At 49.6% G+C, this 24,838-nt stretch overlaps 1 protein-coding gene across 1 annotated transcript in view; it reads right to left on the reverse strand.

Moving 5' to 3' along the window:
• Positions 1–24,838, reverse strand: part of PHF1 (PHD finger protein 1) — a 1,060,025-nt gene that overhangs the window by 634,660 nt on the left and 400,527 nt on the right. Inside the window, exon 7 of the mRNA XM_086920608.1 lies at positions 14,196–14,291. Within this exon, the coding sequence (XP_086776734.1) occupies positions 14,196–14,291 (96 nt within the window). The remainder of the gene's footprint in view (positions 1–14,195; positions 14,292–24,838) is intronic.

The following is a 24,838-nucleotide window of genomic DNA, read 5'->3' on the forward strand; positions in this document are numbered from 1 at the left end:
TCTGATCAGCGATCACACTCGGCAACTCTGGGCATTAGCTTGCCTCATCTTCACTAACGGCCCCACCAGACCGCCGGGGATGCCTGGTCTCACCCTGGAGATACCCATTAAGGGACCATCTCTCAGGGAAGCCAGGAAGGGTTTAGCAGCGGTCGAAGCGCCTTGGGACCCTCCGGGTAAGTAGTGCGCTATATAAATGCCTATACATACATACATACATACACCAATGCCCTCACCTACACCACCAACCTCCTCCCTACTTCATCCACACCCATCCTTCCCAAACCCTCTCTCCTCCCTAACACCAACCCGTACACCGACGCCACGGAGCCCTGCATGAACACCAACCCACCCCCCCACCCACACACCAATTCCCAGGTCAGTCACTCACCCCTGATTTCCATCCCCAACACCAACACCTATCCCACGCTGGACAAGATTATGGCCACCCTCCTCCAGCTCAAAGAAGACATTCACACCATCAAAGAACTACTCTTCACACACCCCAGACACCCCTCACTCACCACCACCCCCCCTCCCAACATGTCCATCCACCCCTCCGGATGACTCTCCCACTCTACACCCCCCACACTGGACTGCGATCCCTGTCCACAATCGCAACAACCGCCCCAGTCGCCCATGCAACCCTCTTTCGGACCTCGACACACTCACCCTCCTCCGCTCCTACGACCCAGCTCCCCTAAACCACACAACCACCACACACCTCTCCATTCCCACGATATACTCAAATCCCCGTAGACCCCCACACTAAACAACAGAATCTACATCCCTAATAACCTTAGAAAAGTCCCCCTCTCTCTAGAACCCTCTACCTCCCTCGACACACCCCGTCTCAAATGCACTCTCCTCAACTGCAGATCGGCCTCTAGACACTCCTCCGCCATCGCTGATCTCATCTTAACACTGGACCTTGACCTAATCATCATGACTGAAACTTGGCTAACCGAATCTTCTACACCTATAATGGACATTCTGGTTCCCCCCAACTACCACATTATTAGACTTGACAAGCCTGGCAAATTGGTGGTGGAATCGCATGCATATACAGGAACAACCTCTCTGTTCTGAAAGTCACCGCCCCTTCCCTACCCTCCCCAACTTCCTGTGAATACATCTGCCTCGATATTACCAGTGAGGGCAAACCGATATGCTCTCTCCACGGCATTTACCACCCACCCGGGGACAACCTCACCTTCGCCCAACAAATCATGGATATGATCTCAACCAATTCCGGACGACAGCTCACCCAAATATACCTTGGTGACTTCAACCTCCACTGGAACGATCACAATGACGCGGTGGTAAATAGTCTTAAAAATGTCCTCAACGACCTTGACCTCACCCAAATATGCAACAGCCCGACCCACGAGAAAGGCTCTATCCTCGACCTTATCATCTCCAAAGAGGACTCTATCCAACTCGAGTCTATCCAACCCTGTGACTGGTCAGATCATCATATTGTCACATTCTTCATCAATGAAATAGTCAAATTCAACCCAGTTCAATCCCCCAAGCCTAAAGTCTGGAAAAGAGATCTGAAAAAACTCAACCCAAACTCCTTACCCCCTAACAGCTGCAACCTCCTACTTCCTCCTACCGGCGCTACGGACGTCCAATCCTTGACTGACCACTATCTCAACGCCATGACCTCAATAATTAATGAGGCTGCACCCATGCAGCTAAAAAGAGTCTCCGCTAAAATCTCCAATCCTTGGTACGACGGGAGTCTCAATGAGGATAGACGAGCCATGCGAATGGCAGAGCGCACCTGGAGATCAGCTCCCTCTGCACTGCACCTAAAAACCCTGAAGAAAAAGAGAAACGCCTACTTCAGGAAGATAAAACGCTCAAAATCAGACTTCTTCAGCCTCCAGCTCCACCAAGCAAAAAACCGTCCGAGAAAACTGTTTGAGCTAATCAGAACACAATCTAAGGAACAACCCCAACCACTCAGTACTATGCGCGAAGCACCTTCCTGTGAAGACTTTGCCGCTTTCTTTATCAAAAAAACTGACAACATAAAGAGCGATCTCCTCATTGACGCAAGCCTTTACTCCAAACCCCACTGCATAGCACTCACTGAACCAAAAAACAATGCTACATGGTCATCCTTTGGCACCTACTCTGAAGAAGAAATTGGCAAACTGCTCAGCACCTTGAAACCATCCAATCACCTCACGGACCCCCTCCCTGCTAACGCGGTCAAAGACTTCACCCCTTTGCTCCTTCCACTCTGGACTAAAATTATCAACAGTTCACTTCAACAAGGAACCATCCCTGACTCCCCCAAAGTTGGACAAGTCACACCTTTACTAAAGAAACCTACAGCCGACTCCTCTGACCTAAACAATTACCGTCCCATTACCAATATTCCCACTCTCGCCAAACTGTTGGAAAAATGCGCACAACTACAATTGACTAAACACATTGATCAGTTTGATCTCCTCAACCCTCATCAATCAGGCTTCCGAGCAGGACACAGTACAGAAACTGCTATGACTCACATAATTGACGACGCCCTTCAAATCCTAGATCAAAACGATACCTGCCTCCTCATCCTTCTTGATCTCTCTTCAGCATTCGACACCGTTAAACATGAGAATTTACTCGAACTATTAAACACAAGAATGGGTCTATCTGGGACTGTACTCAAGTGGTTCACTTCCTTTCTACACAACAGGTCGCAGAAATTCAAGAGCAACAACTTGATGTCTTCGCCAATACCTGTATCGTTAGGCGTCCCCCAAGGATCCTCCCTATCCCCAACTTTGTTCAACCTAGTTATGGAACCTCTCACCACCTTGCTACAAGCATCCAATGTACACTTTCACATGTACGCCGATGACACCCAACTATATCTCAAATTACAATCCCCCAAAGACATTTTGCTCCTGAACTCAACGATCAGAAGCACCCAATCCTGGCTTGCCGATAATCATCTCAAACTCAATGCTCTGAAAACAGAGTTCCTTTTGATCTCACCTCCCGCGAAGATCTCTACCACTCAAATTTGGCTTAAGCACCTAACTGCACTCAATGTCCAACCCACCATCGTGGACTCAGCAAAATCTTTAGGCATAACACTCGACACCAATCTCAACATGCAGCAACGTATCAGCAAGGCAACTAAGGGAGCGAACTACCAAATCAATACCCTGAGGAAACTTAAACCCTTCCTCCCAGCCAAAGACTTCCAAAATGCAGTACAAGCACTAGTCATCCCTCAAATAGAATACGTCAGCATCGCCCTCTGGGGTCTCCCCCTAACTACTACTGCACCCCTAAGAGCCTCTCTAAACGCTGTAGCGAGACTCATCACTGGGTCAAAAAAACACTCGCATATTTCCCCTGACTTGAAATCCCTGAACTGGCTGCCTTTTGAAGCCAGAATACATCTGAAAATCCCCTGCATGACTCACAAGGCTATACACCTGATCTCACCCGGATACCTCACCCAGAAGCTGACAATCTCTGGCGGCTCTAGAAACACTAGAGGTACAAACAATCTTCTGCTGAAACCTCGAAGATTCCGGAAGGAAAAAACTTATAAACGCTCCTTCTCAGGAATGGCACCCAGGATCTGGAACTCACTCCCTCCTGAAACCAGGCTCATCTCCTCCACTACACTTTTTAAGAAAGAAGTAGAAGCTATCCTCATGGCTAAATATACTTGAACTATTACTGTGGATTTTTTAAAGACTCTGCATCGATCTGTATTATCTGTTTGATCCCTTTGATTATTTGTATTACTTGTATTATTGACTTACCTGACTGTCTATGCTCCCATTTATTTGTACTATTATCATTATTGATGTACCTGTTTTACTATGCTCCCTCATGTACCTACCCCACCCCACTTTTACCTACAACTATGCTATGCCTAATGGCCTGTTATTCACTCTCCTGTTTGTATCCCTGCTTTGTAAAGCGCTCTGATATCTGCAAAGATCTTGTTCGCGGTATATAAAACTTTCAAAATAAAAAATAAATAAAATAAAATAAACAAAGAGTTGGTTGGATTTCCTAAATTGTTCTGTTCTGTGGATGTAGAACTTCAGACGTTTGAGGTTTAGAGAGTGGAGAGACCTCTCTGCTGTGGAAAGTGGATTTGGGAAGAAAGGGTTCGTTAAGATGAAAGTTAGATGGGACCTTAGGAATGAACTTAGGGTTAGTCCTTAGAATCACTCTGTCCTGTTTGAACTGTAGGAAAGGGTCTTGAATGGAGAAGGCTTGGAGTTCACTTACTCACCTTGCTGATGTAGGCGTTAGTAGGAGAGCGGTTTTCCAGGAAAGGTATTTGATGTCAGCTCTGTGTATTGGCTCGAAGGGATGTTTCATCAATTGAGCAAGCACAATGTTTAGCTGCCAGGTAGGTGGTAAAGTCCTCACCGGAGGGAACATCCTGAACAGGCCTTTCAGAAATTGTTTAACAAGTCTGCTGGACCAGAGGGAAGCACCAGACGAGGAACGTCTGAAACGAGATATGGCCGCCAGGTGAACTTTTATTGAAGCATGGGCCAGCCCTGAGTTTGCCAAATGAAGAAGGTAAGGCAGAATTTGTGCAGGTGACGAAGAAAAAGGGTGTATGTTGTTTGCTTTACACCATATACAGAACGTTTTCCATTTCAGGGAATACGTCTTGTTGGTACTGTCGGCCCGAGCCCGGGCTAAGACCACTCTGCATTCCTGAGGAATGTCTAAGTTTTGGAATTCTCTGAACTCAGGAGCCAAGCCGATAATTTGAGAGATGCTGGATCCGGATGCCGGACTTGCCCGTGGTTCATCGTGAGGAGTGTTGGGCACGGTTTGAATGGGATCGGCGGTTCCAGCGATAGAAGATGAAGGTCTGTAAACCAGTGTTGGCGCAGCCACGCTAGGGCTATCAAGATCAGGGTGCAATGCTCCACCTTCAGTTTCCGGAGGACCCTGGGAATCAGAGGAAATGGAGGAAATGCGTATGCAAAGACATTGCACCTTGCGATTGAAAATGCATTCCCTAGAGATCCCTTCTGGGGATGCCAGCTTGCGTAATGTTGGCATTTTGCGTTGTGTTTGGTCGCGAACAGATCCAGGTGAGGCCTGCCCCATCGGGAGAATATGGAGTTGAGAAGTTGTTGGTCCAGCTCCCACTCGTGGCATACAGAGCGTTGTCTGCTCAGTGAGTCTGCCAGGACATTGTCCGTTCCTGGGACGTATTCTGCCCGAAGGGAAATGTTGTTTAGAAGTAGCCAGTCCCAAATCTTTTGAGATTCTCGAGACAACGTCAGAGAGCGAGTCCCCCCTTGCTTGTTTATATAGTGCATTGTGATGGTGTTGTCTGTTCTCACAAGCACTAGGGAATCTTTGATCCTTGGCAGGAACGCTCGAAGCGCCAGGTAAACTGCTCTTAACTCGAGAAGGTTTATGTGCAGTTGTCTCTCTGCAGGGGACCACTGTCCGTTGATCTGGAGTTCCTGAAGGAACGCACCCCATCCTTCTAAGGACACGTCTGTGGTTATCACATGTGGCGAAACTGGAAGTAGGAAAGATAGACCCTGCATAAGATTCTGTGGGTGATTTCACCAGTGTAGAGCTTGGACCATGGGTGGAGTCACTCGGATTACATTGTCAAATGATCCTGTACATTGGATCCATTGAGTGGATAGCGCCTCCTAAAGGGGACGCATATGAAGGCGGCAGTGTGGAACTAACAGGATGTTCGAGGACATCATACCTAGCAGGGATTTGTACAGGCGCACCGTGATGATCTTTTTGGTTTTTATCTGGGCGGCCAAAGACGTCAGCTTGGATTGTCGTTCCTGCGAAGGGAATGCCTTCTTCTGAGCTGTATCTAGGACAGCGCCTAGGAAAGTGAGACGTCAGGAAGGCTGAAGGACGGATTTCTCTTGATTGAGAGTAAGGCCCAGGTCGTTGAAAAGTTGAAGACAGGCGTTGGAGGACTTGGTCACGCCTGCGAAAGTAGGTGCTTTGACTAGCCAGTCGTCTAAGTACGGGAAGACTTGGTGATGTTGTTGCCGGAGGTACGCTGCTACTGGAGACAGGCATTTTGTAAAAATGCGTGGTGCCGACTTCAGGCCGAAGGACAATACCCGAAACTGGTAGTGTTTGCCAACCACAGCGAACCTGAGGTATTGCTTGGGGTTCCTGTGGATCGGTATATGAAAGTAAGCGTCTTGAAGGTCCAAAGACACATGAAGTCGTTCGCATTGAGGAGTTGCAGTACCTCCTGGATGGACACCATACGGAATTACTTTTTTGAGGTATTTGTTGAGATCTCTTAAGTCCAATATAGGTCTCCATTTTTTCTCCTTCTTTCGAATTAAGAAGAATCGGGAGTAGACCCCTTGCCCTTCTGACCACGGGGGACTCTTTCTATTGCTCCTTTCTGGAGCATTAGTGAGAGCTCCAATTGCAGCAGGTGTAGATTCTTGTGTAGCATTGGGCGTGGAGGATTTTGAGGCGGAATTTGCACGAACTCCAGAGAGTGCCCGAATTGAACAAGTTGGAGGACCCACCGATCCGTCGTAATTTGTCTCCAATTTTGTAGGAAGGATAAAATTCTTCCTCCAACTTTGCAAGGCGGAGAAGAAGTGGAGACCTGTGGCAGAGAGAAGTCACTGTCTTCTGGCTGTGCCCTTCTTTCCTCCTCGACCACGAAAGGAAGACTTTGTGTAAGACAACTGTTGTTGTTGTTGTCTCTGTTGATACTGGGGTTTGTACTGCTGATTTGAGCTGTACAAGGATCTGTACCCTTGAAAATCACCTCTTGTTGATTGACCTCTCCCTCTGGAGCCCCGAAAGGGAGGATTTTTATACTGGAGGGTACCCAGTGCCTTTGCTGTATCAGTATCTTTTTTGATACCTTGAAGCATTTCATCAATGTGTTGTCCAAACAGAAGTTGGCCATCATACGGCATGTCTAGCACTTTAGTCTGCACTTCAGGTCAGAAAGACGTTGCTTTGAGCCAACCTTGTTGCCTCAGGACCGCAGCTCCCGCTAGCTGGCGGAACCCTGTGGATGCGATATCCATCGCACAATCAATCATCTCAGAAACTGAACGTTCGCCTTCTAAGAGAATCTTTTTTGCTTCTTCCTTCTGTTCCTCCGACAGTGATCCCAAATATGGGGCGATATCAGCCCACATTTGACGGTTGTAGCGTCCTAACAGTGCAACAGAGTTTGAAGCACGCACTGTTAGTGCTGACATAGAAGAAAAACGCTTTCCGATGTTGTCGAGTTTTCGTCCTTCTTTATCTGGTGGCGCAGTCAGCGCAGCAGATGGATTTTTAGATTTTTGCTGCGCTGCCTGAGTAATAACCGAGTCTGGCTTGCGATGGCCAGTAAGGCAAGCTGGAGTCGTGTCTGGAGCCCTATATTTTTTGTCCAGTCTGGGCAGAACTGGGGGCAAAGATGAAGGGTTTTGCATGATTTTAACCCCTTGGTCCCAAATGTAGTCAATGATAGGAATGGACCGTACAGCCTTTTTGAATGGTTCCTTAAAATCGTAAAGGAAGCAGTCCTGTTGTTCTGTGGTCATTTGAATTTTAAAACGCAACGCCGCCCTCTCCAAGATATTATGGAATCCTCCAATGTCTTACGGGGTGAGTCCGCTTGCGTTGGTACAGGGGATGCTGGGCGTGGAATGACGTAGTCATCCCATTCGTCATGTGAATCCTGGAGTTCCCCTTCCTCTTGCTGTTGCTCTTCTTCTTCTTCATCATCTGAGGATGGTGGAGGACGCGAAGGAGCAGGATCTGGCTGAAGCACAGGAGGTGGAGGCCGAGGTCTAGGTGGAGGTGACACTACTGGCGGTGGAGGAGGAGTGGAGGGAAACCTTTGTTGTAGTCCGCAATCAAGAATTGCAGATCTGTCACTATAGGTGCGGAAAGACACACCATAGGTTGTGGAGGCTGGTATTCCTCCTGGTATTCCACTTCGTCCTGTCCTTGGTCTTCACAATCTGAACTTTCATGATATTTTACGTGCAGTTCAGATGGGCTGGTTGCGGCCTGGAACATAGAGCCCTCATCAGAGTCTTCAGTGTCCAGTAGATGAGCAGGTGGTAGTGCCTGGACTCTGCTCTGAGAGGTCAATTCCGGTGTCAGAGTACGCTTAGTAATGTTAAAGCGCTAGTATATGTATACTGCAAGGAAGGAGACTATCGTCGTCGAGCTCGTCGACGGGGTGGTAGTGAACGAAGGAACGTCGACAATCAATCCAGATGCCGTCGTCGACGATGTCGTCGTCGATGACGATGTCGTAGACGGTTGAGTCGTCGACGGGGATTTCTTCGCCGACGGCTTCGACATGGAACCAAAGCAAACAGTGAATCATTGCACATGTAGTCTTGATTGATGTTTTTCGTCATGTTTTCTTTAATCACAAAGCCCAGCCAACACGTGTTTCGTCAGGGCAATCTGCCCAAGACTTCATCAGGGCTCCAATCGGGCCAACTTTGCAACGTTATGCACTGCAATTATAACTGTGCTCTCCGCCGGTTGTACTTCCGTCCCGGCTGCTGGGAAATATGTAGAAAAAACGCTGACAATAATCAGCGACGAATATACTGGTAAGTACCAGTAGACAAAAGAACACTAGTTTCGTGTCAATATTCAGGCAGAACCAGTATCTCCGCCATCTGTGGCGTCCGCGTGTATATGCACGCGTTGTGATGAAAGAAAACGTGAAGAAAAACATCAATCTAGACTACATGTGCAATGATTCACTGTTTGCTTTGGTTCCATGTGTAAAAAATAACGATATTTAGGTTATACTACGACGACGTGTGCACAGATCCCCTTTTGTATCAGTTTTTTGTGGATTTAGGTCCCAACTGGAGGTGTTGGGTTTCTTCTCTCTTCTGTAGCACCGTCACATAAGGTAGAAGAAATAATACATGTGACACACTGCGGCCCTCGTCCTTTGTTGCGATCTACAGGGGGCCCGATATGGCTGCTCCATCGATCGAGTGGATAGCGTCAGCCGCAGTGCGACCTGAACATTGGCTTGGCTCAAGGGAACTGACGCCGGAGGTGTCTGACTGCCCTGATCTACTCGTGTTCTCCAAACTGTGGTACAAGGGGGTTCGGGGTACTGACCTGTAGGGCGGCCCAGTCCTTCCACGCATGGGGGGTGGCCCTGGGAGAAGGTCCTGTTAGTTGGGGGGAGTGGTTGGGATCCATTGGTATGGTGGGCTTTGGGCGCTCCGTTTTGAGCCTGAAGCTCCCCATGCCGCGACAGGTACTTCAGTGTTCCATGAGGTATAGGGGTGGGGGGCAGGGAATTGGAGTTGAATTGTTGGGGGGGTTGGGTTGGTGGCTAGATGTGGGGGGGGTAGGGGGTAAACTGAGGGGGGTGAACGTGATCTCTGCTGCATTGTTACGTATGGTGTTGGGTGCCGGGGCCGGGTCCTGGGGGCCTCAGAGACTTTTCCATCGAGATAATGGTTGATGTATCAGGGCAGGATCTAGCTGGTGACGCTATGTGGATATTGAGCTGGAATGTCAGGGGGATGTTGGACAAAATCAAGCATGGGGCAGTCTTGCGCTGGGGTAAGAGGGATTCAGCCGATGTGATGTTACTCCAAGAAACTCATATGTTGGGTACAAAGGCACTAAGTTTGCAGCGATTTGGTTTCCACCAAGTATTCCATGCAGGGTTTTCCAGGGGCTCGAGAGGGGTGGCCGTTCTTATCCACCGTAGGCTGTCGTATACCCACGAACGTCACTGGATTGATCCCGAGGGTCGGTATGTATTCGTGAAAGGCACGATTGGTGCGGAGCCGGAGGTAGTTGGCAGTGTGTATGCCCCCCCCCTTTGCAATGGTCCTTGGCAGAGAGACTGTTCGAATTGTGGGCCGAAGTCCCGGACGCCTTGGCCGTGATAGGTGGTGACTGGAACGATGTTGTGGACGTGTGCTGGGACCGACAGAGGTTGCAGGGGGTCGCAGCTGCGGCCTCCCCTACACAGCTGAGGGCAATGATCGATGGGCTGGGCTAGGTGGATGCCTGGAGACACTTGCATGCCAGGGCGCGTGAGTACACGTATGTGTCTGCTGTGCATGGCTCCTTCTTGCGACTGGACTGTGTGTTTGTACCGGGGGCCTTCCTCGACAGGGTGAAACGAGCTGCAATTCAGCCTCGGGGGCTGTCTGACCACTCCTCTGTCGCTGTGCAGATTGCACTGCACAAGACGCGCCGGCCGTTTCGGTGGCGGATGTCCTCGTGGTATCTCCAGCGGGCAGACTACACACAGCATATGCGTAGCGCGATTGCCCACTATTGGCAGAAGAATCTAGCGGAAAGGGTTGATGGGGTGACAGTCTGGGAGGCCATGAAGCCCACTCTGAGAAGCGTTGACATTGCATGGTGTGCTGCCGCCCGTCGTTCTCGACGGGAGGCCATTGTCGCAGCTGCGGAGCGGGTGGAAGTGTTGGAGAGACGGTGTTCGGAGGTAGGGGACGAGTTGGCGCTACGTCTGCTCCTGCAAGCGCAACAATCCCATGCCTCGGTCTTAATGGACGAGGCCAGACAAGCGTGGCTGGCTACTCGGAGCAAGGTCTACCAGTGGGGTGACAAGTCCTGCACTATGCTCCATAGGCTGTGTCAACAAACGTTGCAACCGCTTACGCTACCAGGCCTCACTGACGGGGAGGGAACAGCCATAACGGACCCTGCGACTCTTGCGGCGAGCTTTGCTACCTACTATGCGGAGCAGTATGCTCCTCGGGACGGTCTCCCACCGGATGCAATTGATCAGTTCCTTACTGACTTTCCCCCCCGTGCGATATCGGACAAGGCCAGGTTAGCCTTGGACCTCCCCTTGACGGCGGAGGAACTGGGAGATGCGCTGGGCCAACTCAACGTGGGTAAAGCGCTGGGACCGAGTGGGTTCCTCAGTGAATTCTACAAGAAATTCCACCTACAGCTTGGGCCGCACTATAGGCGGGCGTTGGAGGTTGCGCGGGAAAGGGGTAGCTTGCCGTCGGACTGGCGTCAGGCAGAAATTGTGGTTTTCCAGAAGCCAGGTAGGCCCCCCGATCGGCACGAGTCATATCGCCCCATATCCCTGCTCAACTTCAAAGCCAAATTGTTGGCCAAAGCGCTGGCGAACCGTCTTCTCCCATATGTCACGGACCTGGTCCACCCGGATCAGGCCGGTTTCATGCCACATCGGGCGACGCGCCACAACATCAGGCGTGCGCAGGCGGCGGTGGATGCTGTGGGGGCGACCGGGGAGCGGGCAGCGTTGTTGCTGGCAGATATCGACAGGGCGTTCGATTCGGTCAGCTGGACTTACCTCTTTGCCCTCTTGCCACGTCTCAACTTGGGCCCGGTGTTCGTCTCCTATATTAGGCTGCTATACACGGACATCACCGCCTCGGTGCGCGTATCTGGGGCGATTTCGGAGAAGTTCCCAATTGCCAGAGGGACCCGACAGGGATGCCCCCTATCCCCTTACCTCTTCGCACTGGCCATGGAACCGCTGGCCGCGTGGGTATGCACCGATGCACAGTATCGTGGTTTTGTGTGGGGGGCGGACCTCTCGGACAGAATCGCGCTATACGCAGACGATGTCCTTTTCTTTATGACTGACCTTCGCAGCTCTGGCCCCCGAATACTGGAGATAATGCATGTCTTTGGTGAAGTGTCGGGTCTTTTCCTCAACCCGCGCAAATCGACCCTGTGGGTGCTGGGTGGAGAGTTGGAGACGTACCCCTGGGCCTCGGCCCTGCAGGTAGCGGTTGGTGGTCTAAAATACTTGGGAGTCTTCCTGTCCGAATCTGCCACAATTGCATGGGAGCGCAATATACTGCCGGTGTGGGACAGAGTCCAATCGGATGTCAAAACCTGGTCTTGCATGCCCATTAATATATATGGCAGGTCTGCAATATTGAAAATGGTCGCCCTCCCGCGGCTCCTGTACCAACTGCAGAACCATCCATATAGGGTGGACCCACAATGGTTCCGTCGCGTGAATTCAGTGCTGGGCCGCTTTCTGTGGGCAGGGGGCGCTTCTAGGGTAGCGCTGCGGACTTGCTTTTTATCCACGTACTGTGGAGGTCTGGCTACTTCAGACCTCCTGTCCTACTATCAGGCCTCCCATCTGCTGGTTCTGAATGAGTGGTGGTACGGCGACCGCAATGACCCGGCGTACGCCCTGGAACACTTTTTGATGGGGGATGCCACGATACATACCCTGTTATACTCGGCTAGGCGGCGGAAGAAATTGCCGCAGGTCACTCAGGTGGTCTTCGTAATCTGGAGACAGGCACTGCGCCGCATGGGCTGGTGGGGTAGGCTGACGGCGGAGACTCCACTATGGAATAACGGACAGCTTCCTGCACTTGCTTCGTTGTCGGGGTTTGGTGGCTGGGACGCCATCGGGATCTCCTCGCTTGGCCATGTTCTTGTGGGGAATACCCTCAAATCCTTTCAGGACCTCAGTTCCGAATTTAACATGTCCAAGTCCCAATTCTTTAAATATCTGCAATTCCGTCATGCACTTGCACCGAGTCTGGTAGGGCTGGACCAACTTCCCGAATTTAGCCCAGTGGAGGCCAAGCTTTTCATGGGAGACTTGGGGATAAGAAAGTCTCCAAAATATATCAAACGCTTGTCACTCACTGCTCCTCTTCTCTCCTGTCGTTGAAGACCTCCTGGGAGACAGACATTGGCCCGTTGGATGAGGATGACTGGAGGGAGGCCCTTGAGTCCCCTCGTGGGGCTGCCATAGCTGTGCGACTCCGGTTCATCCAGTTCAAGTACCTGCATAGGGCTTACTACACTAGGGAGAGACTGTGGAGAGCTGGCCTCATTGCTGCCCCGGAATGCCTGCGCTGTGGTAATGAGAGAGGCACGCTTTTGCATACTGTGTGGTCCTGTGTGGGTCTGAACCAATTCTGGAATGGGGTGTGGAATTGTTTGTCAGAAGTACTGGGGTGGGACCTTCCCCGCACACCCAGGCTGGGTTTCCTTCATGTCCTAGAGAATGTGGGTGGGAACATCTACAAGCGCCACCTTCTGCTACTGGGCCTGGTCGTGGCCAAACGAGACCTGGCGAGAGCCTGGAAAAGCAACCGTGCCCCCCCACTTAGTGCCTGGAAAGCGGGTTTAGACTTTCTTATGGGGCTAGAATTGCCTGTGTTTGAGGCCAGGGGATGCCCCCGGAAACACTACAAGATCTGGAAGCGATGGGCGGACTACAGGGGATTGACCTTGGAGCCTCCAGTTGACTTAGAAGATGTACAATCGGCTGATGGAGACCTCGGGCCTTGGAGGGTACTTGATGCCTACTGTGCTTTACCTGTATACTGTGGTGGAAAGTGAACACGTGCACTGGGTTAGGGAGGGATTAGGAGTGGGTAGCGGGGGGGGGGGAGTGTATCTGTTGGGGTACTTAGCCGGGCATGGGGATGTGGGAGGGGGGCGAGTTAAGAGTTTAGGCTATATTTACATCCTGCTACATGTATGCCGTTGACAGCGTCCTCCTGCTTGTGGAGAACTGTACATATGCTATGCCTAACCTTTTAATAAAAGCAGTTGTGAAAAAAAAAATGCTTATATCTTTTCATAAAGGAATTACACTTCTTGAACAATATATTTATTGATAGTAGCAGATGTGCAAGTTGACCTATGTGTTCTAACCACACCACCTTCCAAGATCAGATCTCACTTTTGGACGTCACTAACCCATAAGTCAAATGCTTTGGCAATTCAGTGAGCTCGTAGTAGTATCCAGTTCTTTTTTTTCCAAAGACAGTCAATACCTATCAAAGGTCGGCCTTACGGTCATTGATTCACATAGTGCCCTGGGAATATTTGATTGTCATCCTGATAAAGTTAACCATATTTTTCTAACATATGTTTTGCGGCAGGCACTTTTTATGGGTGCTACTTGGTTAGACAGATAAAGGGAAAAATGGATAGAGCTTTCACTTAATCCCCTCTGCAAGCAATTTGAACTGTACATTTCAGCACTCCTCCAAATAGACTGTTTACCAAACTCACACAAAAAAGGTAGAAAACAAACCCAAACATGATGAGCACCTATTGTATCAACTGGAGCTATAAAACACATAAACACGCTTTGTATAGTTACAACACAACACACTACGCTTCTAAAAAGCTAAACGAGCTGGAGATGGTCTGTTTTATCACTAAATAAGGATTACCTGTCCCCGTAGAGAAGAGGTTTACTTAGACACTGGGTGCAGGCCTCGTGAAACCACTGACTACATTTGCAGCACTGCAGCATTTTCATGTTCCATCTGGTGAAAGAACAAACAACAACGAGAACATCATCATCCCGAAGGATTAGAGCCACAGGGTATAGTGGCAGCAGAACCAATAGATGAAGAAAATTATAAAGAGAGAGAGGTTCAAAAACTTTAGATCTGAACAACTAGCTAATACTATTTGAAACAAGGTGCAGAGAGTATAAATCCTAACTAAAACAAAACTATTCTAAAGGAACATAAACTGAAGGCGTAAGAGTTCAGATTACCTTAATGCCTTCTATATGGGTCTTACAGCCTTGCTGGTAATGAAATTTGAAAGGATTAAGATTCTTATAGCGCAGCTCCATATTCTGCACCGCTCCTACACCCCACGCACGACAGTGTAGAATTGGCTATGCCGATTCGAGGTTCTGTCTGAGGGGCTGTGGGGAGGTAGGCAAGTTTTTTCATATATTATGGGACTGCACCAAGATCAGGGCCTACTGGTCCAGATTATCTGACATCATGGGGGAGGTAGTAGGGGCGGAAGTCCCTTTGGAGGCTCGTTGGCACTTATTGGGAGTCACGAGTGATATCACATGGTCGAAAGGTGACAAAATCTGGCTAGCATGGTTGCAAAGCGGAACATAGCGAGACTATGGGGGAGTGAGGTGATACCAACAGTGGAAGACTGGGAGAGGGACCTGGATTGGTGCCAGAGAGCAGAAAGTCATTTATAAAAGTAGGGGATGCTCTAAAAAGTGGGAGAAGGTGTGGGCGGCATGGAGGAAACAGAGGAGAGCTGGTGAACACCCAAGACATGTCTGTATCCACTTAGTTATGGGGGAGGAATTGCTAGTTAATCCACACACTGAGACGAATGAGAGGTGTGGTGGGATGGGAGGAGGGGGCGAGGAGGCAGAGGATACAGTGTCATCATAGTACCTGCAGGTATGCTCACGGTGGAGAGATCCACGGAGGGGGTGACTAGCGGGTTGGATGTTGGGATGAGGGGGGCGCTTGATCGACCAATGCAAGCTTATTTGAAGATGTGTTATACTATGTAGCAATCAATCAATCAATCATCGCATTTATATAGCGCACTACTCACCCGGAGGGTCTCAAGGCGCTTTGGGAGGGGGGGGGGGGGCGCTACTGCTCGAACAGCCAGGTCTTGAGCTGCTTCCTGAAGGCGAAGTGGTCTTGGGTCAGGCGGAGGTGGGTCGGGAGGGAGTTCCAGGTCTTGGCGGCCAGGTAGGAGAAGGACCTACCTCCTGTTGTGGCTCTTCGGATGCGGGGGACGGCGGCGAGGGCGTGGCTGGTCGATCGGAGCTGGCGTGTGGGAGCGTAGAGGTTGAGGCGGCTGTTGAGGTAACTCGGGCCTTGGTTGTGTAGGGCTTTGTGTGCGTGGGTGAGGAGCCGGAAGGTGATTTTCTTGTTGACCGGGAGCAAGTGCAGGTCTCTCAGGTGTCCGGAGATGTAGCTGTGTCGGGGGATGTCGAGGATGAGTCTGGCTGAGGCGTTCTGGATTCGCTGGAGTCTCTTCTGGAGCTTGGCGGTTGTTCCGGCGTAGAGGGCGTTGCCGTAGTCCAGACGGCTGGTGACGAGGGCCTGGGTGACCGTCTTCCTGGTCTCGGTGGGGATCCACCAGAAGATCTTGCATAGCATGCGCAGGATGTTGAAACAGGACGAGGAGACGGCGTTGACTTGTCTGGTCATGGAGAGGGAGGAATCCAGGATGAAGCCCAGGTTGCGTGCGTGGTCTGTCGGTTTGGGTGCGGTGCCCAGGGCGGGGAGCCACCAGGAGTCGTCCCAGGCGGAGGGCGAGGAGCCCAGGAGGAGGACTTCCGTCTTGTCTGAGTTCAGTTTCAGGCGGCTGGTCATCATCCACTCGGCTACGTCTTTCATCCCTTCGTGTAGGTTGGCTCTGGCGGTGGCGGGGTTGTTGTAGCATTGTCCCATCTGTATCACCGTTCTACTGCTGATGTCTTTTGTGCGATTGTATGAAGCCTCTTTATATAATAAAAAGAATTAATAAAAAAAAAAAAAGATTCTTACAGTGCTGATCTACGAGGCTAAACTCTGGTCCCAGCAACATATAACAATTGCACGGACTTGGATGCGGTATGCACTGTTCACTTTAAACCAAATATAGGGATTTGTTCAATCAAAATATAGAACACAGTCTACTTTTGACTTCATTCTAAGGCATTAACTTAATGATTTAGTACTGTTGTTTCATTGTGTTTAGTAACATATTGCTAGTACCTCATACTTGTTCCAAACAACAAAATCTTCATGTCATAAATTTCTTTGATACATAATTTAACACAAATGAAAAATATTAACATTTTATGCACTACACAAAATATTTATGTCCTATTCATTTTCATGCCCTATGCATTTCGGGACAGCAAGGTCCCTTCCTCAGGGGCATATCTGAAACCCCAAACAAAATGTCATTGTTTAAACAATTGTAGAAAACATGGAGTTTCTCCAACGACCAAACACCCTTTGTGTACTGATGGTTCACATGAACCTTCATTGTTTATCACGCCACATCATGGTACATGCTACACCTTATCAATGCAAATCTGCTCACTGCAAGTATGAACACTGTTTGTCACACTCATTATACTGGTGTTGCTAGTCATCTGACCAGTCCTACCTCGTGAGATCTCACTCGGTAGTGGATCCGTGATGATTGCGATGCCACAGGGCGCAAAGGGACCAGTTGAGGAATCTGGTCCATGATCGAGCATGTGCTCCAAACTGTCCTTTGGGAAGAGAGTGTCAGGATGGGGCTCAAGTTTCGTTTCGGCTTCTTCCTGACTGCAAAGAGGACCTGATGTGGGGGGCTCCCTCGAGAGTGGGAAATAATTGGTGCCTTCAGCTTGAAATAGGATTTTCTTTTACATCTGTGACTTCTTTTTAAGAGTTCAGCAACATACACGTTTGCTTGTCAGTCCCATATCGCCTTTGGGTGCATGAGGGCACATTCTTCAATCAACTTGGAGTCATGCCAAGCCCAAATATCAGAGACACATCTTGTGCGGGTGCATCAACGTTATCGGTTTCTGACAATCTCAGCACAATTTGAAGAGTTTTAGAAAGAATCTGTCAACCATTGAAAAGGGAGTGGCATTAAGGACCCACACACAAAGGCACACAAAGAAAGGAACTGATGTCAGTGATAAAGTTTGGAGTCTGTATGCAGCTCTGCTCCATCACTTCTGGTGTGGACCAAAGTCGACCTGAAGCTGCAAGATGTACCTAACAACACATAGGAGAACTTGTGTAAAAACGTCCAGAGTCGGGGGCGGGGGGGGGCTTGGGCGCTAGAGGGCGCACTGCGGGATGGCTGGCTGATTTGACAGCTCCGCCGGACGGGCTTGAAATCACGGAATATATCCCATTAATAACAACCGACTTCAGCGATAAACCCCTCATTCTACAAGATGAAGATGCGTAGCACCTGATGGTCGTGCTTGCGGTCCGGTGAGTACAACGCCAACGAAGCAATTCAGCCTGGAAGTCGGGGGCGCACTTCGGCAGATACCGGGTAAGATGACGGCCGCCGCTGCCTACTGCATCGCGCTACCCGCACCACAGCGCCGCAGGCTCTCGGTCTGAGACGCCGCCACAGATACCGGAACGTATGCTCCGAGACAGGGGCGGATTGGCAAGGCGGGCATTCGGGAATGGGCCGAAGGGCCGGTGCATCAGTGCCCTCTGTGGGCCGTTTTTTTTTTCTCCCCTATCCCAGTCCACAGAGAGTGGACTAGGAAAGGGGAGGGAAAAAAAACGGCCCACGGAGGGCACGAGACAGAGACTGAGAAAATGAAAGCAGCCTCGCTGTGCGGCCAGACAGCGATTGTCAGCTGTGGGCTCTCCTTCACCCCTACCCTGCCAAGCAATCAAGCTGAGGCTGGGCTGGGGAGGGGTGATTGTTTGCAATAATCGGCCTCCCTGGGGGTCAGGTGTTTCTCAGGCCTTTTGCACCTCGGCCCCCCTGGGGCCCATGCAGCCCAGAAACGGTGTTAGTCTTAGCACCTCGCCCACAGCCCTTCACATTCAGGGCATAGTGGGCGAGGAAGAATGGGTCTTGCTGTGGGGGCCTGGTGATGTTTAGAATTTTTTTGTTTTATTTATTTATTTATGCGATTTTATATAGCGCAGACTTTACCCGAAGGTGTCAGAGCGCTTCACACTAGGAACAGCAATAATACATGAGGAGAAAATTATAAGTGGACAAATTACAAAAGAAAACGTTAAGTTACATGAATCAAAAGTGACAATAGTGAGCAACCAAAATGCAAGAGGAGCAAACGATACATTACAGGAGGAAAAAGAGAAATGTGTGCAGGTTATAAAAGCGTACAAAATACAAGTAGAGGTATAATACTGCAATTAATGGCAGACACTCCAGCACAAGAACAAACGTTATGTAGGCAATGGTGGCACTTGTGCAAGTATAAAGCAAACAAAAGTGAGAGGTAGCAAACAGTGTGTTACAAGAGAAAAGTGACTTGTGCAAGTTACAAAAGGGTACCATACACAGGTACAAGGGTAATACTACAGTAAATGGTAAACACTCAAACTGCCAGAACACACTGGGAAGGCACTTCCCATGCACCAGCTTCACCTCAGCCTCCCCCTGGCTACCTGGCTACCTTGGATGACCCAGAAAGCTGTGTTTTGTGCTCCCCTGCCAGGACATTTTCCCAAGGCCTGGATGGTTGATTAATTTACTAATTGCATGGGCCTTACCTCTGTTCATGTGCTCCTGAGCTGAAGGTCTGGGGAGGGCTGAGTAGGTTAGTAATAGCAGGGGCTTTGCTGCTTTTCAGGTGCTCCTGTGCTGGAGGGCTGGAATAATTTTGTGACAGAAAGGGGCCTTGCTATTTTTTTTAGTTGCTCAGCATGTAGGCCATTGGCACCTTTGACCTGTGTCGTGTGCAAGAATAGTATCCTCCAACTTTCATTCATTGTCTGTGCAAATGGTGTTTCATGAAAGGGCACGCCCCTTGAATGTGGGCCACACCCCTTAAATATGGGCCACGCCTCTTGAATGTGGGCCACTTTTTTCGTCAGTGCCCGGGCCGAATTGTGATCCCAATCCGACCCTGCTCCGAGAGCGTCTTTTAGACAGAGTCTCTCCATACTAAAAGGCACCCAACTGCGAGTTCAGATGTCTGCTACGAGGGGTTCTGGCTGGCATGGCGGCAAATATGGCGACCCCCAGCATAGACGCAATGCTGCGCGTTGTTAGACCCGGCGCTTAATAAGGCATGATCGGACACTTCCCTGACCAGGCTGATAATTACCGTATACACGAGCATTACGGAGAGGCTGTAGTTTATGTTGGACCAGAGGGCCCAGGGCGTTCACACTCACAATTCAAAAACAGCGTGAAAACGGCTGACAAGATGGCGGCGCCCATATAACCGACTTGCAACTGTCTAGATATCGTGTGTCTGCCAACTACACACACCAGAACGCCTTGAGGACACAAAAGACCTCAAATAAGACTACACAGGTCTCACAGCCCATTGCTGGAGTATGGTGGCGATTCTGCACGAACCATAGAGGTGGTGGAAGCAGAGACTCTGGCGGTAAACTGACTGGGGCTGCGACCGTTACCTGCCTTCCAACGGCTACCTTACCCCCAAGTACGGTAGCGCTCCATGGGCCCCATCAGGCATCTACACCACATCATGGCCTCCTAGGGCATGGAATAATGCAACAAACATGCTATGTTGGCCCATCTGCAGCTCGGAACCATTTTGTGTAGCTGTATGTCTCCAGCAGAGTAACACCTGTAGTTTGAAATTGCGACACTACTCTACATCTCTCCTACATGTGCTCAGTGACTCCCTCTATGCCAGCTGTAGAGGCGCCATAGCAGCTGCTGGAAGGCTTCCGGCTCATAGTGACTACTTGGGAAGGAATCACTTTCTCTGCTACCAAGTCTAACCCGCTCTCAGCCCCAAGTCCCATTACATGCTACCTGCCTGAGGACCAAGGAGCAGACCTTATTAAGCATACGGACCTTGAACAACTACTACAAGACAGCAACTTTGCCACGAGTCTGCCTCCTAATACAGCTGCCGTGCCATACCATAACCTATCTGCCTGCTGCATTCCGGCGAAGTCCAGCATTCCAACATGGGGAAACCGGACAAGCAACAGTCAAAGCTCAGCTTCGAACAGCGCAGAACGACACGTGTGCCTACTTCCCATTCAGACACAGGAACCTACACAGCAGCGGATACAACGCGGGGGATGGAATCCATACTAAAGGCCATTCAATCCAGTCTCCAGGATATAAACGGGAAACTGGACAATCTAACCTGTTGAGTTGACAACATAGCGGCAAAACTAGATAGACATGGCGAAAGGCTGGATGAGGCGGAAACAAGAATATCAGTGGTGGAAGACGAAGCGCATACTAGCACGTCTAAATGTACAGGCTTTGAGAAGATACTAGAAGTCATACGCTCAAAGGCAGAGGATTTGGAAGCCAGATCAAGACGCAATAACGTGCGCATCACAGGTGTGCCCGAATCCACAAACACAGGCAAAATGGAGACCTATGTTGAGGACCTCTGTTTGGCACTCTTTGGCAAAGATGCGTTGTCACCAGTCTTCATTGTGGAGAGGGCTCATCGTACCTTGGCGCCACGACCTCCACCAGGTACACCCCCAAGGCCAATTGTGGCACGAATCTTGAATTACAGAGACCGTGATGTGCTACTGCGACTAGCACGTGAGCGCAAGGAACTCGTCTTGCAAAACAACCGATTAGAGTTCTACCCCGATTACACAATGGCTGTACAAATGGCACGCAGAGAATTCTAGAAGGTGGACTACGCTATGCTGTACCCTGCACGTCTAAAGGTGACCTGGGAAGGCAAATCGACAGTGCTATCCACACCCAAGGCGGCGAACGACTATATCAAAACTATTGTGGCTTCTCGTCGGACCAGAGACAGACAGGAACAAGACCAGGACAAGGAATGAGGTGATTTTGCAATTTCAGCACTGGTGAAGATGCAGAGACTCGTGACTATCGCAGACTGATATCGGAAGGGTGAGCTCTGATATAAGCTACAATGTACTCCCCATGATCGGTAAGTCCATTATATGGGTGTCCATGTACTACTACACTTCATCATTACGCAGCTTTTCACCTATACGTCAGGTCAGGGTTTACCCGGATGGTTTGAAGTCCTACTAGGCTTGAAAGAGGGAATGATTCATTGCACGAAGGTACTGAAATATATGGCAGTGCATCCCCCAGCTACTAGGCAGCGCTGCAGAACTGCACAGGGATTAGATAGACCACGAAGGGAAGTGGGAGAAGAGGCCCTGATAAATTACTGCCACCACTGCTAACGAGACCTATGGGGGCCTCAATTATGTCCGGACACTGAAACTCTGAGAAAAGCCAGCTGTCTCCCAACTTTATCCTACTCGGTAATCTGCATATAGATACGGAAGGGTACAGGACGCTCATGCGGACTTCCTGCAGGTTATGATGGCAGTTAAGCTTGCATGTTAATCTGTGATTGTACGCTAGTGTGCCTCTATTGGGCAGGATACGTAGCAGACATGACCACTGTGAGGGAGCACAGGTGCGCATGCCCGCCTAGGCACTAACAATTATACATAAGCTCTATTTTCACAGCTGATGGGATGTCCTGGACACTGATCGCAAAGATATGCGGAGTGACCATTGGTTGAAGACCTGCACTAACTCGCAGTACAATCTGGAAATGGGTTGGAGCACACGAACTTTTGATGATACTCGATAGCATTTTTTGACTTGCTCCGATGTTTATCCTAGCAGTCCACGCTCCGCAGAGACTCCTTTAGATACTGTAATGCCTCACACTACTGTTCATCAAATGCGGATTAATACTGATTGTGCGATGTATTGATGTGCCTTATTTCGTATGAAACTTTGACCCAGTGGCGCTACTATCTGCTAGTAACTATTTGCTTCCAATGTCTTGCACCGCTATGTACTGTTATGACTTGTTAAGGCTCTATGCAAAGGTTGTCACTGACTAACGTAGTCCGTCCACATCCGATATTTCGGATGGAGATGTGTAGCCCAGGCGGACCCTCCTATGGGAAATCCCCACGAAATGTTCTTGATTTTAGACTGTTTGTTTGGGGTATGGCATCAGCAGGATTGGGCTGCTGTTGTGGGTGGGAGGGGAAACATTATGGGTGTTGTTTTAATTTATGGATCTGACTACTTAAGATGCACTGCCTATACCCGTCTGATGCATGTTAGTTGCTACTGCAGGGGTGCCTACACATGTTCTCCTTGGTGTGACAGAAGGAGCGCTATCCTCGAACACTATGATAACGTTTATATTTCACGACATGTCACGATGGCTGAAATTCCGTTTACTACACAACCCTTGAACTTCCTTACCTGGAACATTAGAGGCTACACAAATCCTAAAAAAATGCGCCAGATATTCACATGTCTGGACAGGTGGCACATTGATATTGTTATGTTTCAGAAGACGCATGAAGCTCCGCATTCGACTGCTCAGGTGGGAAGGAGGTGGGCGAAATCCACTCACTGCTCAAGATATTCCTCGTACTCTAGAGGGGTTTCCATACTAATTAAAAAAGGCACGAACTTTAAGGTTGACGCAACGGTCTTAGATACATATGGCAGATATGTCATCCTGAAGGGCAGACTATGGGGACATCCACTAACACTGGTAAATACATATGGCCCAAACACCGATGCACCTGACTTCTATCATGCAATTTGGCAACAACTACACTCAGCTGACGAGCAAACGATACTTTGGGGAGGAGATCTTAACCTAGCCCTGGATGATAAGCTGGATAGATCGGGTGACACAATGGAACACCATACACAAGCTCGCACCAAACTGCTAGATATGATGCTAGATCTACGTATCACGGACATTTGGAGAGCCTGTCATCCAGAAATCAAGGAAGCGACACACACTTCAGCTGCACATGGCAGCTGGTCGCGCATGGATTACTGGCTGGGCTCGGATGCACTGTTGTTATGGACTAAGCGATCAAACACATGCCCAAAACCCTCTCAGACCACAACCCCATTAAACTCTCCCTAAACTTCCCTAATTACGTACCACCGCCGTATAGCTGGAGGTTCAATGCCACAGCATTGACCGACCCTATATATGCAGATACTATTGAGAAGGCGATTAGGGAATACTTCCTAATAAATGAGAAATCCACTGAGGATGCAGGCCTATTATGGGAGGCTTTTAAAGCTACAATTCGCTGTGTCTGTATAAGCACAACAGCTGGAATACTAAAAGAGATACGAGCACAATTGACCAGTTGCGAATCTAAGCTTAGTACGTTAGAACATCAATACGAAATAATGCCTCTTCCGGCAACACTTGCTGCAATACGCACTGCATTAATCGAACACCACTCATTAGCTGAGGACGAGGTTAAGTACCTGAGTAAGAGACATGTTGCCCGAGTCTATGGAGAAGGGGGACGGCCTGGGAGAGTACTGGCGACCAAAATTTGTGCTGGCCGAGTTCCCAATACGGTAACACAGATCAGAGGAGGCGATAATCAATTACACACAGATCCCGCAACCATTTTAAAATGCTTTGTTCAGAGTTATGGGGACTTGTATCAATCAAGGCCGGTAGCAACACAACAAGAAACACTCCAATATCTGGACGATATCGCCATTGCCTGGCTGTCTGACGCCCAGAGGCAGTACCTATCACTGCCGATCACAGTGGAGGAGGTAACGGAAGTGATCCAATCTCTGCCCAACGGTAAGAGTCCTGGCCCGGATGGATTCACATGTGAGTTTTATAAAACATACAGGGACCTCCTGGCTCCTCGCTTGGTTGCTATGTCCGGGGCCGCACATGACGCTCAGATACTACCATCTACACTTCGAGAGGCGTTAATAGTGGCACTCCTTAAACCAGATAAGGACCCGGAGAGTTGTAACTCATATCGCCCGCTCTCCCTTCTTAATGTAGACTCAAAAATACTTGCTAAAATACTTGCGGTGCGACTGCAACCCCTTATGCCGCATTTGGTCCTCCCAGACCAATCGGGTTTCATACCCTCCCGCAACACAACACACAACACAATATCCCCATTCAGCCGCCAAGGGAAGTATTTAAGCGCATAACCACGATGGTCTTGAGGCTGATTTGGGCAGGTAGACAAGCGTGCATCGGTCTAACTACCTTAACGCTGCCAACATCCAAAGGGGGATGGGGTGTACCGGATTTCTTCCTATATTATCTCTGTGCTCAGGCACAGTATGCAGCCTTCTGGTATCATAGAACCCCGTACATGACTCATGTAGCTGTTGAGGAGGGAGATGCTGATCCCATCCCGCTCGCCGCCATCATCACACACGACAGACCACCACTTCACGGCAAAGACATTAATACCATAGACATTACTAACGCAGCATGGAAGAGATTAGGCCAGCAAGCCCATAAATTACCACTTTACGCTCCGGCTCTTCCCCTTCATAATCACCCGGCGATGTCGGTAACAGCTGAACCAGTAGGCATGGGCCTATTAAC

Source organism: Lissotriton vulgaris, chromosome 5, assembly GCF_964263255.1.
Source record: "Lissotriton vulgaris chromosome 5, aLisVul1.2, whole genome shotgun sequence".
NCBI lineage: Eukaryota > Metazoa > Chordata > Amphibia > Caudata > Salamandridae > Lissotriton > Lissotriton vulgaris.